Here is a 22178-nt window from a genome sequence, read left to right on the forward strand (position 1 = left end):
TCTTTGCCTCATTACACCGACTGGCTGCTGAATTCAAAACAATAACACTAAACATAGAACAGCATGTACCACTGAGAGTGTGCCTCACAACACATGCAGGTGATTGGGTTCATTTTATCTTAAGCTCAGCCAACTATTACACTCTTATATCTCTCATCACATGCTTTGTGATTTTCTTTCCCTTAAGACAGGGGTCTCAAACTCAAATTACCTGGGGGCCGCTGGAGGCAGTATCAAAATGACCAAAAAAAGACACAAAATTACTAAAAAAAGACACAAAATGACCCCAAAAAGAAGACACAAAATGACCAAAAAAGACACAAAATGACTGAAAAAAACACTAAATTACTTTAAAAAGACACAAAATGACCCAAAAAAGACACAAAATTACAAAAAAAGACACAAAATTACAAAAAAAGACACAAAATGACAGAAAAAAACTAAATTACTTAAAAAAGAAACAAAATGACCCAAAAAAAAGACACAACATTATTAAAAAAGACACAATTATTTAAAAAAAGACACAAAATTACAAAAAAAAAGCCACAAAATTATCAAAAAAAAGTAATTAAATGGACCTTCCACACACAACATGGTAAAGTGCCATTCATATTAAACTCACATTAAACTTTCATATCAAGGTGGGGGCCACAAAATATTGTCACGAGGGCCGCAATTGGCCCACGGGCCGTGAGTTTGAGACCCATGCCTTAAGATAAATTGAAAGTTTACAATGTGTCTCTATCCTAAGACTATCTATCCTTTGTTTTTTCTGTCAAGAGTGTAAAGCTTATTGTTGGGCTTATTTGTAATTTGTTTTTTTGTTTTTTTTTAATAATATAGATTTTACCTGACCTCTCTGTTAGTTGTGAGAATAAGCCAACCAGTAAACAATGTCAAAAAGGATTATGGCGCTTAAGGCGTGTTGTTTTCATAAGCTCCTTAAAGTGGTTTTCATCCAACAACAGTGCCACTGCATTTAGCTCATTTTCAGAAATTTCACATTAAGTTTAAAGGGCCAGTATCTAGGATTTAACAGTATGTAGATGTGGGGGCACAGGCTGCTGTGATGTCACCCATTGGTCTTTGGACTGTGGTTTTGGACCTTGAGTTTGACATTTTGGCCATTGCGATCTTGTTTTTTTTGCAGCAAAACGTGCAGAACAGATCAGCATAAAGGTAAAGGGGAGACTTGAGGGTACCCATTGAGCCTATCTTTATTCCACACTGCAAAAAAGGTGTGTAAAAACAAGATAAAAACAGTAAATCTGAGGGAAATGATCTTGCTTCACGGACAGATAATTTCACTTGACAAGATTTCTTAAATAAAGATTAATAAATCTAGAAATAAGCATGTTGAATGCTTAAAATAAGAAATGAACTCTTAAAACAAGATAAATTATCTAACACTTCTAAATCTAAAGTTTTTTATTATCTTGGTAAACAAATCATGTTCATCGCTGCCTGCAGCTTTGTTTTAAGAGTTAATTTCTTATTTTAAGTGTACATACAACATGCTTATTTTAACAAATCTTGTCAAGAGAAATTATCTGTTCATGCAGCAAGATCATTTCCCTCTGATTAAATGTTTTTATCTTGTTTTTAGACACACCTTTTTTGCAGTGTATTGAGCCTATCTTCATTCCAGTATATTGAGGTCAGAGGTCAAGTGACTCAGTCCTCAGGCCTTGTCAGTTTTTTTTCTGTACTAAAATTTTGACTGACTTTTTGAGCATTATTACATTCACTTCCCAGCAAAATATCATGACATATTAATTTATTCCCACAGTCTTCTAGCTTATATGATGCCATATGCTTGAGCATCTGATTGATGTCTGAAGTGCCCTTTATGAAGTGAAACAAGATAAATTAACACTTCTAAATCTTAAAGGTTTTTTTTTTTTATCTTGGTGAGAAACAAATAATTGTCAGTGCACTCTGCTTGGGCCAGTTCATTGCTGCTTGCAGCTTTAATTTATCTTGTTTTAAGAGTTATTTTCTTATTTTAAGCGTACAACATGCTTATTTCTAGATTTAACAATCTTAATTTAAGAAATCTTGTCAAGTGAAATTATCTGTCATCTGTCAAGATCATTTCCCTCAGATTTAGTGTTTTTAATCTTGTTTTTAGACACACCTTTTTTGCAGTGTGATTAATTTGTTGTCATACATTTGACTTCTGATCAATGGCTTTCTTATCTCATTGCCCTTTACAACTTGTCATCTCTGTCTTTGACTCAGAGTGAATCCAGCTCCGTCTGTCACATATGAGGAGACATGCAAGCTACTACAAACAGAAGTGCTGATGGGGAAATGTTATTGATGTCATGACGTCTGTGAGGGAATTTCCCCCAGAGTGCTGAGCAGGTAGCACACACTGCACATTGCACATTGGGATCTTTTCTGTGTAATGAGCCTGGTCAGCTCAAGAGACAGAGAGCTGTTGGTAAATAGTCAGCGTGTGATGTGCTCCCATGCAAATCTGAACACAATAGGAGCTTCTGTTTGGGCATTTGCATCCACCTTTTCCTAAGAGTCCCCCTCTATATTATTTACCAGAGCATCCAGGGAAATACTTCACTGCCCAAACTTGACAGTGAATCCTTGTGTGAATGACGATGAGGACAAAGCCCTAAGTAGTCTCTTTACTGACTATAAATGAATGGCTCTTGGTCCATCATATCACTGATTTGGTTTTAGGAAGACCTTCCACACCTCCTTTTCCTCACTGACTACTCCTTCTCCTACTTTTTTCCTCTTCCTTCATCCTTGCTCTATTCAAGCCATTCAGGAAACAGCTTCTCCTCTTTTTTTTCTTTGGAAATCCCCCTCTCACTCCCTTTCCCATCCGTGTCAAGACTCCTGGCTGCAGATCCAGTCACCCCCCCCCCCCCCCCCCCCCCCCCCCCCCCCCCCTTCCTCTTTCTCCCTCTCTCGCTCTCACACTGGCGGGGGGATATGCAAATTCCTCTCTTTCTTTCCTTAATTGATTAATTGAAGCCAAGGCCCTTTGAAGGCCTTGTTTGTAAGCTGCTCTTTTGCTCCCACTCTCTCTCTCTCTCTCCTCTCACAACCTGCGTTCTTGTTCCCTCTGCATCTTCTGCACTGAGCCATTCATCCATTTGGTGCAACAATAAAGCCACTGTACCAACAATTGTTTGCATCGTGAAAAATTGCAGAAAATATTCAAAAACTATATACTGTGCAGGACTGAATCTGTTTGACAATGAAGTTATACCTGTGCAACCACACACACCATCGGTACCAATGCATACTTTTTCTATTTCTTTCTTTCTTTCTTTCTTTCTTTCTTTCTTTCTTTCTTTCTTTCTTTCTTTCTTTCTTTCTTTCTTTCTGACACAAACACACATAATCTGTATCCTCTATTTGTTTTTTAGATGGCATGTTTGTTTCATTTTTATGTATATATCTATTTGTACTTAAAAGATTAGTCTCATATACAATAAATGTATTTATTTACCTTTTTAATCATTTGTGCACATTAACAAAATCCAAAAATGTATTAAACTACAGCTCTTTTATTTCATTTTTTTTTTTACAGTAAATCTTTTCTTTGAGTTCACTTTTTCAAACTGTTCTCTTTACTGAGATGCAAAACAGCATAACATTTAATCTCACATTAAAAATGCACTAATGCAACAGTAGTCACTCATCATGCAAGAACCTAAAAACAAGTCGCATTACAAAATATCACTATTGTCTTCCTTTTTTCCCCCCATTACAACAAATATGATGACCTTATATTTATATTATATTGTACCTTATATTGCATGGATTGTGCTACTTGCATATATCAAATAAATTAATCCACAATGCTGCAACATGCTTCAGTGGGGACTTTATGTTGCAAATTTTGAATGTTCACTACATGACACTAAAGTAATTCCATCTATGCAGTGCAAAAATATAGCGTACATACTTGTATAGGATAGCTTCAGAAATAGAAACCCCTGTCTTCTTCTTCCTGATCCATCCCTGGCAATCTTATGATAGGGATGTCCAGACATCCAGCTTTCATTGCATCCTATGGGGACATCTGATTAAAAGGCTAGTGGTCATAAACTTTCCTTCCTCATGATCATTTTTTATGGATTCTGCATCAATCAAGTCTTTCATAGAGTTAATCAAGGAATAAGTGCTTGTATTTGGGGATTTGTTATCTTTAATTTGTATTTATTACATTTCTTATTAGATATCGATGTAGCATATTGTAGTCTAATGTCAGTCATTTCATGTTGCTGCTTAAAGTTTTCAATGTACAGTTAGTTAAAAGTGACCCACAGTTTAGTCAACATTAATTTATGTTGTGAAAAACTGAACTTTTTATTGAGAAATTTGGTTTGCAATTATAAAAAGCTGTAAGATAACCTCCCCCGTGAAGGGGAAGCACAATATTGTGTCCAATCTGTCATTCCACCTTAAACTCAGGTGGGTCAGTCACACATACCACACATCTGACTACCTTAACATTCGACACCCAACCCTTTAATTCCAGGGAATCTGATAAGAGCTGCGGTCACAACTACATCAGTCAAAAAAAAATACCACTGAAACACAGGCTACTAAACATGCAATGTTATCATCAGTATCTGAGATCTAATGCAAAAAACATCACTGAACTGACATGTAAATGCGGATGACGAGGGCAGAAAAAAAAGCAGAAAACACAGTTCCATGGAAAGGTGAGCAGGCAGCGCGCGACAGGCATGCACAACTGTTGATTGTCAGAGCTCCCTTGTGTGCAGTACACACAAAATATTTAAGATGTTGATATTCTCTGATATGCAGGTCAAACACATTAGCTGTGACCGTGTGTATGTTTGTCTGTATGCAAACTCTTTTTTTTAATGCAAAGCCTCTTTCTCCACTGCATGCTGTCTAGTTTCAAATAAGTGGCAGAAAACACACACACACACGCACACACGCACACACACACACACACACACACACACACACACACACACACACACACACACAAGCACCATGCAGAAAATAAAACTTACTGCCCTCGTTTCACTTGTCAAGAGCCTTTGCACAAACCACACTGTATCTCATAACCTCAAGGTTCACACATCTCTGCTGCAAACCAAACACTCCCTGCTGACACATACTTAGACTTACACTTGTAAAGAAACCGAGTTGCAAGTGCGTCTGACTGCACCAGACTCTCAGTTTTGCTTCACTCTCTTTCTTCTTTTCTTTTTTAATTACCTCTTGGTCTTGTTCATTGCAGAGCTCTTCTCCTCAGCGGCACTCCTCCTCCACTGGTGATCCGCTTGGGCATCTGAGCGTGTCCCTACAGCTCCATGGTTGACCCTGCTCCTCCTCCTCCTCTGTGTCCTCTGTGTTTATGCACCCAGGACAGCAAGCGCGGGCACAGGACGGAGAGCTGCTGGGGCTGAGGGCTGCCCACCCAACACTCATCAAGTAGACTAAACTCCACGCCTAAACCCTGCTTATCAAACCTCTCTGTGTCAGTCAGTCAGCCTCCCTCTCTCTCTATCTGCAATCTGAAGATATCTAGCAACCACAAATCGGCGATAAAACAGTCTTCATGCTCCCGTTGCCTGCAACAAAGCAGACATGCTAAAAGAAAAAAGCTCAAACAAGTTTAAAAGTAGACTGCAAGAGCTCGCAAAAGTCATTCACTTGTCCCTTGAACATAAACAAGTCAGCATCTTAAATGGAGGAACTGGCTCTGACAGATAGGGGAACTCACATCAGTTTCTGTGTGTGTGTGTTTGCGTGTGTATGTGTGTGCATGCCCAAGGGGGAGGGGAGAGGAGAGAGAGAGAGAGAATAGTGAACACAAATGCAGTACCCATAGAGGAAGGAGGAGGAGAGTTAGAGGGAGATAGTGATGAGCAATCATCTGAGCACCATCAGTGTACTCCAGGAAGCGACATCTGCGGTTCTTTTTTCAGAGCATCTACACAGAAAGAAATAGGCCACGCCTCAATGTCACTTTTTGATGCAGTTTTCTGGGGCATCGCCTGAACTTGGCAAAGAATCAGTTCCTGAAAAGAAATCATTACACGTCTGATAACATTGTTGAATCCTGACACATGTCTCCCTTGTAGATTTGTTCATCCAGGGTCTCCATTGTCCCCCAAATCACGTCTATCACCCTGAGTTTTTCCTTTTCTTCTTCTTTTTTTTTTTTTTAACTCCCTCTGTCATTTCTCAGGGCAGCAAGTGATTACACAGGGAGGTAGTGTTTGTGCTTGTGAATGTGGCTGTGCAGCTGGACAGGGAGACTCAAAGGCATCCTTGTTTTAACACACCAAGAGGAAGAGGCGACCAAACAGGGGACATTAATGTCCCCAAGTCTGCAGAGGTGGCTTCTTTGCTGCAGGAAGCTGGCTGGCTGGCAGAGAGAGTAGGCGATATGGCATTCAAAAGCAGGGAAAGATGCACCAAGCAGGAATCCTGCAGTCAATGCACGCCCAGTCCAAAAGTGCACTTGGTTTTGCATTAGAAAGCAGATCATTGACTTAAACAGGGAACATGGAAATGTCACAGAAGAAAAAAAATGTATGCTATTTCCTGGCAATTTGGTAATATTACTGTAATCTTGAGCAATAGGTCTGTAAAACAGGAAGAGTTGCAATCAACTCAGCTGGTAAATCTAAAGACATTTGACACATGCTGAGAAAGAAGAAAGGCCAATTTTTTTTAAATTCTTCAACCCAACAATTACATTTTAGCTTTTAAATGTCCACTGTAAGTCTTGATTTGTTTTGTTACTATTGTGTTTAGTTTGGGCCTTGAGGCTTTTATTTTGATAGTTTTTGTACAAATGGAAGTCTTAAATTGAAGGTATCGAAAAATTAAGTAAACGGTAACTTACGGGGCTCTTTGTTGTTAAGTTAGGTGTTAACAGTGTTAAATCAGGACGTTGGGGGAGGTGACGGTTAAATTAGCGTAGAGTTCATATATTTGTAAAGAATGTTACTTGTTTTTAATGTGTAAAGTTCATTAACTTTGTGTCGTTGGGAGCAAAGTAACAGTTAGCTACCGTTAACTAGCTAGCCCAGGGATGGGCAACTTAAATGCTGCAGGGGGCCACAATTTTCATCAACACTACCACAGGGCCACATATAGGAGCGTGCACTTCACCATATATGATGAAACTGCCATTTTAAATATGTTTACAGTGCAGTAACTTCACATATTTCATGCTCAAATGCATGTATAACAGTATAAATAGGAATACAAAAGGTTTGAAGCAAATAAAAATTAACCACTTACTGTTATTCATTTTTTTAGTGCAAGAACAGCAGACCAACATTAATTGCAAGAAGTAATTTTGTGCATTTTTACACTGCACTTAAAAGATTTCATGCTCAAATGCATGTAGTTGTACTGAGGGCCACTTCAAGTGAGGGTGCAGGTCGTATGTGGCCCCCGGGCCTCCAGTTGCCCATCCCTGAGCCAGCCCATTGTAAATATGCGTTACTATGGAGATATCATTTATTTTCCCTCCGTCTGTTTAATCACAATTTAAGACTTCAGCAGTATAATCATTGCATCAAACCATCATCATGTGCTTACTTTGTCAAACCGGAATGCTACCTTGACCTTTGATTGATCATTTTGAAGTCAGAATTGAATATAAATGTACAGATATTCGCAGTTTAATTCTCGTTACCATGTCGCCACCTTCAGGCGCGGCAACGCAACTGCACCTTCATGGAGGCGGATTCGTGAGTTGGCAGAAAAAAACAGGCAACAGCAGGTGACTTCTGAATCAGGACTCATACTCCCAGAATTCAAGTTACTTCTGCTTCAGTTGCGTGTCACCTCCTCCTCCTCCTCCTCCTCCTCTCCTCCTCCTCTCCTCCTCCTCTCCTCCTCCTGTCCGTTTCACCCGCTGCCTGCCTGCCTGGACGGAGTTGTATCCCGGCGAGCAGCAGCGTCCCAAAACATCTTTATCCGCTGCCAGCTGCTGTTGCAGCGGGAGATGGGCGAGAAGGAGAGCATGCTGAAGGATGCCAGATGGAGACTGAGGAGGTAAGGTTGTGTGTGTGTGTGTGTGTGTGTGTGTGTGTGTGTGTGTGTGTTTTGTGCACTGTATGGAGGATGGTCACCGTTTCTGTCTGATGCGCTTTTTTCCGCTCAGACTTCCAGCTTTTCTGTCTGGTGCATCCCTGCTGCCTGCTTTGACCAAGAGGGGTGTGCCTGCCTGCCACTGACACGGTTTCTCTCTGGGGTACAGGCTGTCCAGGTCCAGGCAGAGCTGATAATATTCACAGGAGATCTCATTTGTTTTACTCTGCAGGGATAATTTTCTGGTATAATGTGTTATAATAAAAATCTATTTGCAATTTTGTGACAAGGTATGGATTAGAGCTTGTTCATCTTCATAACTGATTATTTGTAGAAGTCATTTATCAAGCCAAAATGCCTAAAACATTTCCTGATAGTAGTTTCTTATATGTGAGGATTTGCTGCTCATCTCTGCTATATATTAGTGTAAATTTAATATATTTGGGTACTGGACTGTCACCTTGGGGATAGGAAATTATGATGGGCATTTTCAGTATATTCTGTCATTTTAGAGACCAAACATCCAATTTAATTTAACTGAATTTTAAAGATGCACATCCAGCTTTCCTGTCAGTCTATCTGCAGCCTGAATAAAATCCAGCTCTTATTAAAGTCTTATTTTAGCTCTGAAAATATCTATATATACTAGGGCTACAACTAATGATTATTTCCATTATCGATGAATCTGTTGATTATTTAAACGATTAATCGATTAGTTGTTTGGTCAATAAAATGTTGAAAAATATCAATCAGTGTTCCTTTATGACAATAAACTGAATATCTCTTTGGTTTGTGGGCAAAACAAGAGATTTGAGGACGTCATCTTGTGGTTTGGGAAACACTGATTGATATTTTTCAACAATTTATTGACCAAACAACTGATCGATTAATCGTTTAAATAATCGACAGATTCATCGATAATGGAAATAATCCTTAGTTGCAGCCCTAATCTATTTGCAATTTTGTGACAAGGTATAGATAGATATTTTCAGAGCTAAAATAAGACTTTGATAAGACCTGGATGTTATTCAGGCTGCAGGGAGACTGACAGGAAAACTGGATGTGCATCTTTAAAATTCAGTTAAATTGAATTGGATGTTTATGCTCTAAAATGACAGAATATACTGAAAATGCCCATCATCATTTCCTATCTCCAAGATGACAGTCCAGTACCCAAATATATTAAATTTACACTAATATATAGCAGAGATGAGCAGCAAATCCTCCCATAAAAGAAACTACTATCAGGAAATGTTTTAGGCATTTTGGCTTGATAAATGACTTCTGCAAATAATCAGTTATGAAGATTAAATACATTTTCTGCACTGTTCATACCACATAACCCCTCAAAATAAGAAAGGATGGAATTGCTGCTTTACAGACATTGTTACATTAAAACCTAAAATTTAAAATAGAGGATATGGATAATTTCCTTATGCCACCTTAATGTCTCAGTGTAATGACCTTTTTGTGCCCAGTCGTTAAGACACAGAACAGGTTCATCCCTTTTAAATCACTGCAAAGATTTTTCGTGCATGACTACAAAAAGTCTGGGCACTGTTGACAGGGATTTTTCCACAGTTAATAAAAAAACAATAACACAAATTGCAGTTCTTAGTACAGCTAAAGACCTTTGCTACTTTAACACTGAAGCATAAAATCTAAAATATTATTGGAAAGTGTAAAAGAGCACAAAGCTAATTAAAAGCCTGATATAATGTCAGACAAATCATCATTATTGATTCGACTGTAAGAAAGCATTTCCACTGCACTGAATGTGCCAAGAATTACGCGGTAAACACAATGAATAATAACTAAAGTAAGTGGAAATTATAATTAATTATTTGTGTATAATCAACTGGAAATTAATCAACAACCAATTTAATTTTCGGTTTACCTTTAAGGTTATATATCAAGCAGAAGTATCAAACATTGGCCTCTTCTAATGCAAAGTTCTGCATCTTTTATTATATCATTATTAAATTATTCAGTTATTCCCTTTGGTTTTTAAACTCTTGTTCAGACAACATAAATAATTGGAAGAAACTTTAGGCGTTTAGCATATTTTCTGATGCTGATTCTAATTCTTGATCATAGATAAAAGAGTCTTGAACACATTGCAACTTGACAGTTACAGATTTCTGTATTCGTGTTTTGTATTTGAATTTAATTTTTGAAGTGTTAAGAAAAAACGATGATGGCAAGAATTCCTCAATTAAAAAAATTAGACATAAACCTTCATATGTTGAGATCTTGTTGACTAGTCAGTGAGTTGATTTAATCGACAGATGTGGAAAACTCCACAAAGCACCATGTTAAATATTGTGTTTCACAGAAAAGTTTCTTGGAAATAAGTAATTAAGCATGAAAAAATATATTTTTTAAAATCACCACACTGCAAAAAAAAAAAAGGTGTCTAAAAACCAGATAAAAACACTAAATCTGAGGGAAATGATCTTGCTGCATGGACAGATAATTTCACTTGATGAGATTTCTTGAAATAAGATTGTTAAATCTAGAAATAAGCATGTTGAATGCTTAAAATAAGAAATTAACTCTTTAAACAAGAGAAATTATCTAACACTTCTAAATCTAAAGTTTTTTTGCAAATAATTGTCAGGTCACTCTGCTCGGGCCAGTTCATCGCTGCTTGCAGCTTTAATTTATCTTGTTTTAAGAGTTAATTTCTTATTTTAAGCGAATTTATCTCAATATCCAGCCTCAATATATTGGGATATGACTTTTGGCCCATATCCCCCAGCCCTACTACTATGAAAATAAAGGAAAATCTGACTCTAAGATCTGACTGAAACTGACACAGCTCCATCAGCTGACTGTCAGCTGATTCAGGTGTTTAATTCTCCCAGATATCTTCCCTTGGTATGCAGAGCAGCTAACACAGCGTTAACACACCTAATTCTGAAGCGGTATTTATACAGTGCAGCTGATTTATTCACTTTGAAGAGTTTAAGGCAGGGGTCTCAAACTCACGGCCCTCGTGATGATATTTTGTGGCCCCCACCTTGATATGAAAGTTTAATGTGAGTTTTATATGAATGGCCCTTTACCGTGTTGTGTGCGGAAGGTCCCTTTAATTACTTTTTTTGGTAATTTTGTGTCTTTTCAAAAAAATAATTTTTTGTCTTTTTAAAAATAATTTTGTGTCTTTTTAAAATAATTTTGTGTCTTTTTTAAAATAATTTTGTGTCTTTTTTGGTAATTTTGTGTGTTTTTTCTGTCATTTTGTGTTGTTTTTGGGTCATTTTGTGTCTTTTTTTAAATAACTTTGTGTCTTTTTTGGTAATTCTGTGTCTTCTTTTGTCATTTTGTGTCTTTTTTTGGTCATTTTGTGTCTTCTTTTGTCATTTTGTGTGCTTTTTTTGATCATTTTGTGTCTTTTTTAAAGTAATTTATTTTTTTTTCTGTCATTTTGTGTCTTCTTTTAATCATTTTGTGTCTTTTTTTTTTGGTCATTTTGATACTGCCGCCAGTGGCCCCCAGGTAATTTGAGTTTGAGACCCCTGGTTTAAGGTGTGTGTTTGTGTGTGTGCATCTGTTCTTCTTACTGCACGCTCCCCAGAGGCTAGTCCTCACCCCCTTTTTCCTTTTATAGCCTCAGACATGTGGAGGGAGGGGAGGGTGATGTGTGTCTGTTGGAGGGGGTCAGCCTGTGTGAAGGAGTGGCCCACTTCTACAAACATGGCGGCACGGTGGGATGGGAGCCGTGTAAATGTGTAACAAGGTGCCTGCCCCTCCCTCCCTCCCCTCCCTCCCCCCCTCCTCCCCTCCCTCCCTCATCTGCGGTTGGGGGATGCAAGTGGAGAGGAGAGAGAAGCCGGGGAGAGCCTCCCCTCCCGTCACTCTCTCTCACCACACCGTGAGAGCCACAGGACCCATGCTGTCCTCCAGCACACCCACACACACCAGCACTGAGAGCCAGAGACACTGAGAGAGTGTGTGAGAGAGAGAGAGAGAGAGAGAGAGAGGGGTACAGCAATAAGAGAGGAAGTAGAGAGGTGCAGCGTGGAGTGCGAGAGGGAGGGACATAGCAAAAGGAGATAAAAAAATCCAAATCCTGAACAGAAGGATTTTGTCTTTTCTCCCGAGGAGCTGCGAATAACCCTCGGCGAAGGATGGCAGAAGGGGGAGAGGGAGAGGAGGAGATTCAGTTCCTGCGAACGGTGAGTCCTGCTTACTTTCCTTTTTGGGAAACCTGCACCGGCTGCTGGGCAGGAGTTGTAGGATATGAGAGGTTATGAGAACAGTGAGGGAAGAAATGCATTTTTTTGCTGAAGAGAAGCAATTAATGTCTACTCTACACGAGTCAACTATTGATATTCTAGCATCAACTTCATTGCTCTATCAGTGTCTTCTGGTTTCACTTCACTTGTGTCACTTTTGCTTTTCTGGCAATGGATATTTAAGTCAAATCTGCAGTTGCAGTTCTCGGAGCCAAGCCCCGCTTCTGTATATAGTTGACTATTTTTGCGGTGCCCTGAATGTGCCATGACCCGCTTATTAGTTGCTCTCTTTAAACTTGGTAATTGATTTCTTTAATCTCGTGTGAGCTCTGAAATCTAACCTACATTACGTGATCATAGTTTGATCTTTTCAGAATGCACTGCTCATTGTCTCACCTAATCTCTTTTATATTGCGTCCAGAATGTTCAGGGCTTAAGAATAGGTAAAATAGTGTATGTGTGTGTGTACGTGTGTGTGTGTGTGTGTGTGTGTGTGTGTGTGTGAGCCCAGATAGATAGACAGCGGCTGGTGCATCTGTTAGCATCGTTATCTATTTTTATCTGAGGAAAGTAGAGCCTGTCAGAGCGGGGTGAGGAGGCAGAGCAACAAGCTACCCAGTGCCTGCAGGGGACAGCTGGCCAAAAGCTGCTTGTCTTCCTTGGAGAAGCCAACACACAGTCACAGTGGAGAGATATCCACTTCACAGTGTCAAACTCAAAGGGGGAGGACCCCGAAAAATGACCCAAAACAGCTGAGTTGTTGAAACGGGCTTCCAAAGCTAGAGATAGATACTGTAAGCATGCAAAATCTGTGATAAATACTCCAAAAAAAAATTGGCCTGAATATAGATTTTTTTATTTAATCCATTTGTTTTCATGCACTTGAACCTACATTGCAAAAAAGGTGTGTCTAAAAACAAGATAAAAACACTAAATCTGAGGGAAATTATCTTGCTGCATGGACAGATAATTTCACTTGACAAGGTTTCTTAAATTGAGATTCTTACATATAAATAAGCATGTTGAACACTTAAAATAAGAAATTAACTCTTAAAACAAGTTAATTAAAGCTGCAAGCAGCGATGAAATGGCCCGAGCAGAGTGCACTGACAATAATTTGTTTCTCACCAAGATAAAAAAAACTTTAGATTTTCTTTTTTCTTTTAAACTTGTTTTTAGACACCCCTTTTGCAGTGTATAGGGTGCATGCGTAACCTGCATGCTGCCTGTTTTGTAGTAGCTCCTGTTCATTTTTTCTTAAGCAATCCCCTCCCCCAGGGATCAATAAAGTATTTCTGATTCTGATTCTGATAACTTGTAACCTTTTGAAGCTCAAAAAGGTAATTAGAACAAAACTCTCAATTACTGACATAAATATTCACCTAGAAGATCTTAAGTTAGGGTACTGTAAGAGCTAGTTTTTGTATCTTGTTTTTATCTAAAGCTGGAAAATATGTTTGAAAGCAATATAATAAGAATATCAATTAAGAATAATTTAAAACATTAATTACATCAGAGAAAAACAAACCAAATTGTGTTAGTTTCTAATGGCAATTTGCTTTAAATCATTAGTATCATAATATTGACAAGCAAAAAAAAATCTGTTTAATTTACAGTGAAATTCCGGCAGCTGTGGTTGCCAGAATTTCACTGTAAAAATTACAGTGAGTGGGTTTTCTACTGTAAATTTAAATGTTTGGTCTTTTACGCCCTATTTCTGATGCAATTTGACAGTGTTTTACTGTAATTTCTACAAACATTTTACAGTGCACACTAACATAATAAAATGCCTTTGAAAGCCAGTAATCAAAGTTACTGAACCAATGCCAGACTCTGTTTATACCAAGAGTTACACGAGAAATATCCTTAAACAGGAGACTCATCTATGATCACTTGATTCATGGGTCTCAAACTCGCGGCCCGTAGGCCAATTGTGGCCCTTGTGACGATATTTAGTGTCTTTTTTTGTAATTTTGTGTCTTTCTTTTGGTAATTTTGTGTCTTTTTAAAATAATTTTATGTCTTTATTTTGGTTTTGGGTCATTTTGTGTCTTTTTTTAAGTAATGTTGTGTTTTTCTGTCATTTTGTGTCTTTTTTGGTCATTTTGTGTCTTTTTTGGGTCAATTTGTGTTTTTTTAGTCTTTTTTTTTAAGTAATTTAGTTTTTTTCCGTCATTTTGTGTCTTTTTTTTTAGTAATGTTGTGTCTTTTTTGGTCATTTTGTGTCTTTTAAAAAAAATCTTTTTAGTAATTTTGTGTCATTTTTTGGTCATTTTGATACTGCCTCCAGCGGCCCCCAGGTAATTTGAGTTTGAGACCCCTGACTTAATTTGTCTTTGTGAAGAAGAGCATCAATAAAACCTCCACAATGTATTTCTGTTAAAATGGAGCTCCACTTGAATCTCGTTAGCTGTGAAAAAATAGTCCAAGTACAAAAGAGCCCAGACGGCAGCATGCAGAAGCAAATTACATTGATGGGTGGGATTCCTGTCAAGCTTGAGGAGTCAGCTCACAATATCCACAAGACGGCATTACAGAGCAACAGAGAGTCCTGTTACAAAACTATGAACAGTGTTTCTTTAATCTTCTCTTCAGAAACTGGGGAATGGATTGTGAGACACATAGGCCAAACACTTTAAATGCCTTCAGTGGGTTTGTCCTTTGGTGCAAGAGGCTCAGTTAGGATGAAACTATTAGACACCAACGCTTCAAAAGGAAAAACAATGCAGCTGTATGTGAATTATTAATGTCTTGTGTACTTCAATGGGCTTTATCTTTGACACGAACACTGTCTGGGTCATGGGTTCAATCCCCATAGGGCTAAAAATGTTTGTGCTCATGGTGCTGTAAGAATCTTTGGATTAAAGCATCCACCAAACGGTCTGTGTTATCAGTCTTTTAATTAGAGTCCAGTGATGGGAGGCAGTGTGTGAGTCAGCTCTTTCTCTCTGCTGGGGTTTTTCCCTCGGTTATATTGGAGGTGGGAGGTGTGATGGAAGTGGGGGTCTTACCTCACCTGGACCAGCTGGGCCAGCAGACTGTAGTCATATATTTAACCTGATATTATCTTTTTATAGTTACATAAGCTGCCATGGAGGTTCACAGCCTGTGTGTCCTTCATTTTTGTTTGGAAGTCATTACGTTAAGTAAAAGACTGTAAAATGATTAATGGGTTGATTCAGTTTCAGTAACAATGAAACATTGTAAGTGTATGTATCAGCCAAAACAGTATTTTTTACATTTTTTGTGGGGAAAAATGCATTACTCTACTGTAAAAAACTTGATTGTAACAAAAATATACTGTAAAATATATATATATATATACATGCCATATGCCATCACTGTAATTTTTGCATTTATGTTTTGTAAAAATACTTTTTCTCACTGTTTAATGTACTAAACACCATATCTCTAACAAAAATATACTGTAATATTTAATGATAAAATCTTTAAGTATTTTCTTGTCAATTGTATGGCAGAACAGTGTTTCTTTCTTTTTTATTTTTTAACAGTAAACTATAATCTTTAAAAAAAAAAAAACTTAAATGTGAAATCAAAAGTGCTAATATCATTTTACCGTACTATTAGAAAAAGTTGCAGCGTATTTATTACAGGAAAGTTCTGGCAACCACAGCTGCCGATTTTTTACCGTGAAAACAACAGTTTTTAGGATAACACACATTTATTCTACTGGTTAGCACTTTTCATAGTGCTAGCACTTAACAGTTAAAATGATCAAAGAAGACAATACAAATACAAACAACTTGTGATAATAATCCCAAAATGGACTCTAGATTCAAGATTTATCTGAACAAATAAATCTATGAAATTTTGCATTTGGGATAAAAAAAAAAAGATAAACAAGTAATTAAATAGAATTTGTATACTAAGATTTATTTCACAGGGATTTACATATACCCATCTGCACAAAACTGTAACAAATAATTCCTCATAAAATCTTCAGTCCTCTGTGTGTTTGTGTAATCCAGTCATCCAGCTGAAAGATGTGGTCTTTAATTTGAGAAAACTGGGTCTGGACAGTTCATAATCGAGTTCTCCGCATTGTAAATATGTCTGTTTTGTACAATCCCAGCAGAAAAACAGCTTCTCATGCTTAGAAAAAGTCTGAGGCTTTGCGTGTGTGCCCAAAATTGTGCTCCAAAATGAGTACAGCTACACTACAAGTACAGGGTATAAATATCATGTTAAAGATGTTTTTAAACAAAACAAGCATACCATCCAAAAAGTGCTTCTTAAGCGGAAAAGTATGAGGGTTCACTGTTCACAGACTGTGTAGGAACGATGTTATCTGTGTTAGATCTGAGATGAACTTTAACAGTGGTCTGGCCTTTACATGACACCATAGCAAACAGGAAGGGTTAACGTTTAGGAAAATGCTGACAGAATAAATGTGTTTTACAGAGATTCGCTGGGGACAAGGGCTGAACGATTTGGAAAACATATCTAATTGTGATTATTTCATTTGATATTGCAATTGCGCTAGGATTAATTGTATGATTCTATGAATGATTATTGTTTGAATATAGTCTAATTTTCATTGAAATGATTTTGGTGTGATATATACCAAACAAAACATCTCTGATGCACCAGAATACTTAATTCAGACACATTTATTATTGCTCTAGCCCATATTGGAATTTGGTAAAATTTAAATTAATTGTGCAGCCCCAGCTATCTTGGCTGTTTTTTTAAGTAAGGTTAACTTATATAGCCTACATGGTTCGTACTGGTCCTTGAAAATACAACATTCAAATTTAAGCATTTTCAAGGTTTGAAAAGTGCTTGGATTTTGGATAAAGTGCTTGAAAATGCTTGAAATTCTTACTGAATTTCTCTTGCAATCTGAATATAGATAATCACATGTTCAATAAAAAATATACTAAATTGAATATTGAGATTAGCAAACTGTACTTTTGGTTGTTAAAAGTGAAAAAATCATCGCTGTCGGTATGGTTGAGTGAAATTACCCCTTATAGCATGTAAGTACTCATCTAAAACATGCAACTTACAACCGTTGTAAGGTCCTGGAAAAGCTTGAAAATGGACCTTGAAAGTCCTTAAAGTGATTGAATTTGACCACTCAAAAAGTGTATGACCCTTGTATAACTATAATTAACACACAATTAACCACAGTTTTTAAAAGATCAAAAACCTGTCCAGTCCACCACGAGGCTCTTAGTTGTAAATACACAACAAACACACAAACTCTCCAGTAAGTTATTCATGTTTGCTTGTCAAAGTGATTGTGAGTATGTAGGTGTTCCTGCAGTTTGAGAAACCTGTTGTCTATTTGAGGAAGCAGCAGTGTAATCCTGTCAGTCCTTTTTCATTTTTATCCTTTTGCTCCGTTACTCTACTTGTTTCCCTCCCTTCTGGGAATCCTCCAAACAAGATAAAAATATGTAGGAGTGTGAGTTTGTGAGTAAGGCAATGTCGTCTCACTGCATTTAGTTTTTGTTTTTTTCCTCATGGGATTTTTTTCAATAGCAAGAGAAGAAAGGAAGAGGAGATTAGATCCTTTAAATGCTTATTCCTTCTCAGTGTGGCAGATGGAGGGAAAATGTGATGCATTATGATCTTCTGCACATCTCCAGTGATTGTTTTCACATCACAAAAGGCCACACACAGATTACTCAACAGTGCTGCTCTATTCTATTCTGAGTTTTATTGTGTTTTTCTAATACGACCCAGGCCTGTGACTCATACAACGCCAAGTGCGGCTTGAATACAGTCTAGTACAGTTGTCCAGGACCCCCGCTCACTGAACACAATCTCACAGTTCAGATCATACAAACTCAGTTGATATGACGAATTTTGGACAAATAATGAAGCAGACAACAACTAAAACATCTCTCTGTCTGTGCATTTATATATATTAGTTTATATTTTATTGTTACTTTTAATCTAAGTCCTTTGCTATAAGTTTAAAGGTCCATTCTGACCTCCTGAGTATGTAACAGTCAGCTTCAAGCCAGAGACTCCTTGGAAAGTAAGAACTTGATACTTTGGGATTTGTCAGAAAAGGCACAAAATGATCAAAAAAAGAATCAAATTGACCACAAAATGACACAAAATGATCAAAAAAAGACACGAAATGACCAAAAAATTACATAAAATTAAGCAAAAAAGGACTCAAATTGACCACAAAATGACCACAAAAAGACAAATTATTGACCAAAAAAGACACAAAATGGCCTAAAAATAAACAAAATGACCAAAAAAGAAACAAAATGACCAAAAAAGACACAAAATGACTAAAAAAGACATAAAATGACCAAAAAAGACACAAAATGACTAGAAAAAGACATAAAATGACAAAAAAGGAAACAAAATGACGAAAAGGCAGTAATTGACCACAAAATGACCATAAAAAACACAAAATGACCAAAAAAAGAAACAAAATGACCCAAAAAAGAAACAAAATGACTAAAAAAACACAAAATGACAAAAAAAAAGACATAAAATGACCAAAAAGACTAAAACACATTAACACATGAACACTTTAACACAGTGAAGACAGAGTCGACTTCCAAAATGATTTGGCGACCCCCAGAAATCATCTCGCGACCTCAATTGGGGTCGGAACCCCAAGGTTGAGAATAGCTGCTGTACAGTAGCCAGTAACATCTCTTTGCACTCAGACAAAGTGGATGTTGAACTGCAGGTATCTGGTATTCAACCTCCTCACTAAAAAAACTCACTGCAAGCACTTCAGCCCCCATATTTACTGTCAAGAGATTGGTTGAGCTCGCAATACCCAGTAGATTTAGCTTTTCTCTTAATAAAGAAGCGTATTCGGTATTGAGAAGACTGCTGAAATGTCTCACTATGAACACATGAGAGTCAGTGTCAGGTAACCTGGAGTTCATACAATGGTGCTGTTTCTCTGCTGGTGATGGTAAAAGCTGTGTCACTGTTTCACGATGCCACATTTGTGGTGCGAATCACACAGACGAGCAAGTTTGAAGGGGTATTCAAGTTCCAGTCTATAACAGCAGTTTCTTTTTATAGTGTGTCACTATAAGTGCACACACTCTGGAGGGAGAAACCAGAGGAGTCAGTGTCCTACTTGCCAGCATCCTTTGGGAGACACGCTGTGTGTAGATGTGTGTGTGTGTGTGTGTGTGTGTGTGTGTGTGTGTGTGTGCGAGTCAAGTGAGATCTTGTTCATTGTTGTGACTGTCAACTGTGACAAATACAGGCCTGAAGCCTCCATAGTACCTTTTGTCAGGACTGTACGGGCAGTTTGTTTGCAGGAAGCACTGATTTAGTGATTTACAGGTGAAAAGATCACCATGTCCTGGTTAAAATAATAAAACCAAGCTAGATTTGTTTTTTTTTAGATGTCAAGGTTGCATACAACCAATGTTTAAACAACTTTTAAACAACTATATTTCAATGTCATACAGGTCCCAATTCACAGTGAACTACATTGAAGTAAAGTCTTTGAAATGTAGCACAAACAACCTAGTCATCTCATTCAGTGCTGTACGAGTTGATGTTTATTGTTGAGTGGTCTGTGCAGGATTTTAAGATTTTAAGGGGTTTAAATTGTGTGTTTTAAGGCTGATTCAACCAGTCTTTTTCTTTGTTTTATTGATGGACAGTAGAGACACAGAGAACAAAAGCAACAAGTTATGGTTGGGACGCGTCTTAAGCATTCAGATGCTCCACCAGTGACTTTTTAGTCAGTGACTTTCTAGGATTGAGTTCTGGTTGTGAGGTCTGTTTTTGTCTCTCTTGCAGACATTTTGAGCCTTTTATGCACATTTTCTGTAAGTCCACATTTCTACAGACTTTGCCTGAGGGAATAACCAAAAGTTGCTAATGTTATGATGTTAAAACACAGGGGGGGAGCATTGAAGTGTCAAGTAAACTGATTATTTTACAATTTCCTCTCTAGCACCCTGTTAGGCAGGAGCCTGAAAGACCCTCAATTAAGACGGTTTAGTGCTTTGGCTGTGAGGAAGTAAAACACTAAAAATCTAAAAGGTCCCAAACCATTTTTTTTTTCCGTCAACAAAGTAATGTGATATGTTACCAGAAAGTATTATCTCTCCCCTGCCTTCACAGGGTATCCTGACTAGTTTCTGCAGAAACGTTTACCCCACCTTTCATCACTCTCTCCTTCTTTGGGATGCAGATTTCTATTTCTGCAGTTGAAATGACATTATGCTGCATATTTTATTTGGCGCTACACTGGTGTCTATTTGTGTCCATATAAGCACACGCACACACGCACGCACGCACGCGCACGCACACACACACACACACACACACACACACACACACACTTGTCCTTCCATATAAGCACACGCACACGCACACGCACACGCACGCACGCACGCACGCACGCACGCACGCACGCACACACACACACACACACACACACTTGTCCTTCTATCTTTGTGAGGACTCTGTATTCATCAAATGCATTCCCTAGAACAGGGATGGGCAACTTAAATGCTGCAGGGGGCCACAATTTTTCAGACCAACATTAATTGCAAGAAGTAATTTTTAGTGCATTTTTACACTGCACTTTTAAGATTTCATGCTCAAATGCATGTAGTTGTACTGAGGGCCACTTCAAGTGAGGGTGCGGGCCGTATGCGGCCCCCGGGCCTCAAGTTGCCACACACACACACACACACACACACACAGTGCGTACAACAGTGAGCTACGGCGGCAGCAGCAGATTCTGGGATGGCAGCCGATGAGGGATGGGGGCGAGGGAGGTGGAGAGGGTGAAGCAGGGCTTTAGAAGTGCTGAGCCCAGGAGATGAACACGTCTGCAGTGGGGCAACAACAACACACACACACACACAAACGCAAATCCAGCACCTGTTTGTCTGCTTTGGTCGCAGCAGTTTACACAATAAACAGGTGGCCCGGTCTGCTCTCTCAGGCACGAGACAGGAACAGAGCAAGAGGGAGATCCTGCAGAGCAAAGTGGTGTAAAGTGACACAACTGTTATGTAAACTGCTGTGTGTGTGTGTGTGTGTGTGTGTGTGTGTGTGTGTGTGTGCGTGTGCACAGTCAGACTGAATAATTAGCTCTGTCACAACAAATACAAGGATCCAGGAATGTTTACTTTTCTATGAAGAGTCCTTGTGTTGCTGCCATAGTTCAAAGATGTCCAGTTGTTTGTTTGTAGAAATTGAGGAGTTGAACTAATAAATCCGGTGTAATTAAAGTAACAGAGTGATTCTGTTGACCACATCCTAAACTACCAGGCCATGTACAATAAGAAAAATATACTCTCTAAGTCACAGGTCTCAAAATCGCGGCCCGCGGACCGTGTTGTTTTTTTAAAAGTAATTTTGTGTGTTTTTTAAAAATAATTGTGTGTCTTTTTTTGTCATTTTATGTCTTTTTTGTTATTTTGTGTCTTTTTTGTAATTTTGTGCCTTTTTTTGGTCATTTTGTGTATTTTTTTATTAGTCATTTTGTCTTTTTTTGGTCATTTTTTGTCTTTTTTTTTTGTAATTTTGTGTCTTTTTTTGGTTATTTTGATACTGCCTCCAGCGACCCCCAGGTAATGTGCGTTTGAGACCCCTGCTCTAAGTAAAGCAACTTTATTTACATTTTTGCTGCAGATTTTTTAATGCATTATTCAGTTTTAGATTTTTTTGATGTATTAGTCATGCGTTCAATATACATCAATTATTTGTGTCACTGTTACATTTTCATTGCCTGAAACTGCACAGCTTTAATTCTTACCATAATGACGCTTTGACAGTGTGGACTTAAGGATCATTGTGATAGATCACAGTGAGGCAATTTTCACAAATCTACTAATCAAGTGTCATCATAAGTGAATGGAAACAGACTGGTTTTTAAAATGA

At 38.0% G+C, this 22178-nt stretch overlaps 2 protein-coding genes across 2 annotated transcripts in view; one reads left to right on the top strand and one right to left on the bottom strand.

The window, feature by feature from the left end:
• The window catches only part of rasgrp4 (RAS guanyl releasing protein 4), a 28206-nt gene extending 22887 nt beyond the window's left edge, over window positions 1–5319 (bottom strand). Inside the window, exon 1 of the mRNA XM_059330925.1 lies at window positions 5233–5319. Coding sequence (XP_059186908.1) covers window positions 5233–5249 — 17 coding nt within the window. The 5' untranslated portion in view covers window positions 5250–5319. The remainder of the gene's footprint in view (window positions 1–5232) is intronic.
• Window positions 5320–12197: 6878 nt separating this feature from the next.
• ryr1b (ryanodine receptor 1b (skeletal)) overlaps window positions 12198–22178 on the top strand; it is a 118322-nt gene continuing 108341 nt past the window's right edge. Inside the window, exon 1 of the mRNA XM_059330916.1 lies at window positions 12198–12251. Coding sequence (XP_059186899.1) covers window positions 12204–12251 — 48 coding nt within the window. The 5' untranslated portion in view covers window positions 12198–12203. The remainder of the gene's footprint in view (window positions 12252–22178) is intronic.

Source organism: Centropristis striata, chromosome 4 (genome assembly GCF_030273125.1).
Source record: "Centropristis striata isolate RG_2023a ecotype Rhode Island chromosome 4, C.striata_1.0, whole genome shotgun sequence".
NCBI lineage: Eukaryota > Metazoa > Chordata > Actinopteri > Perciformes > Serranidae > Centropristis > Centropristis striata.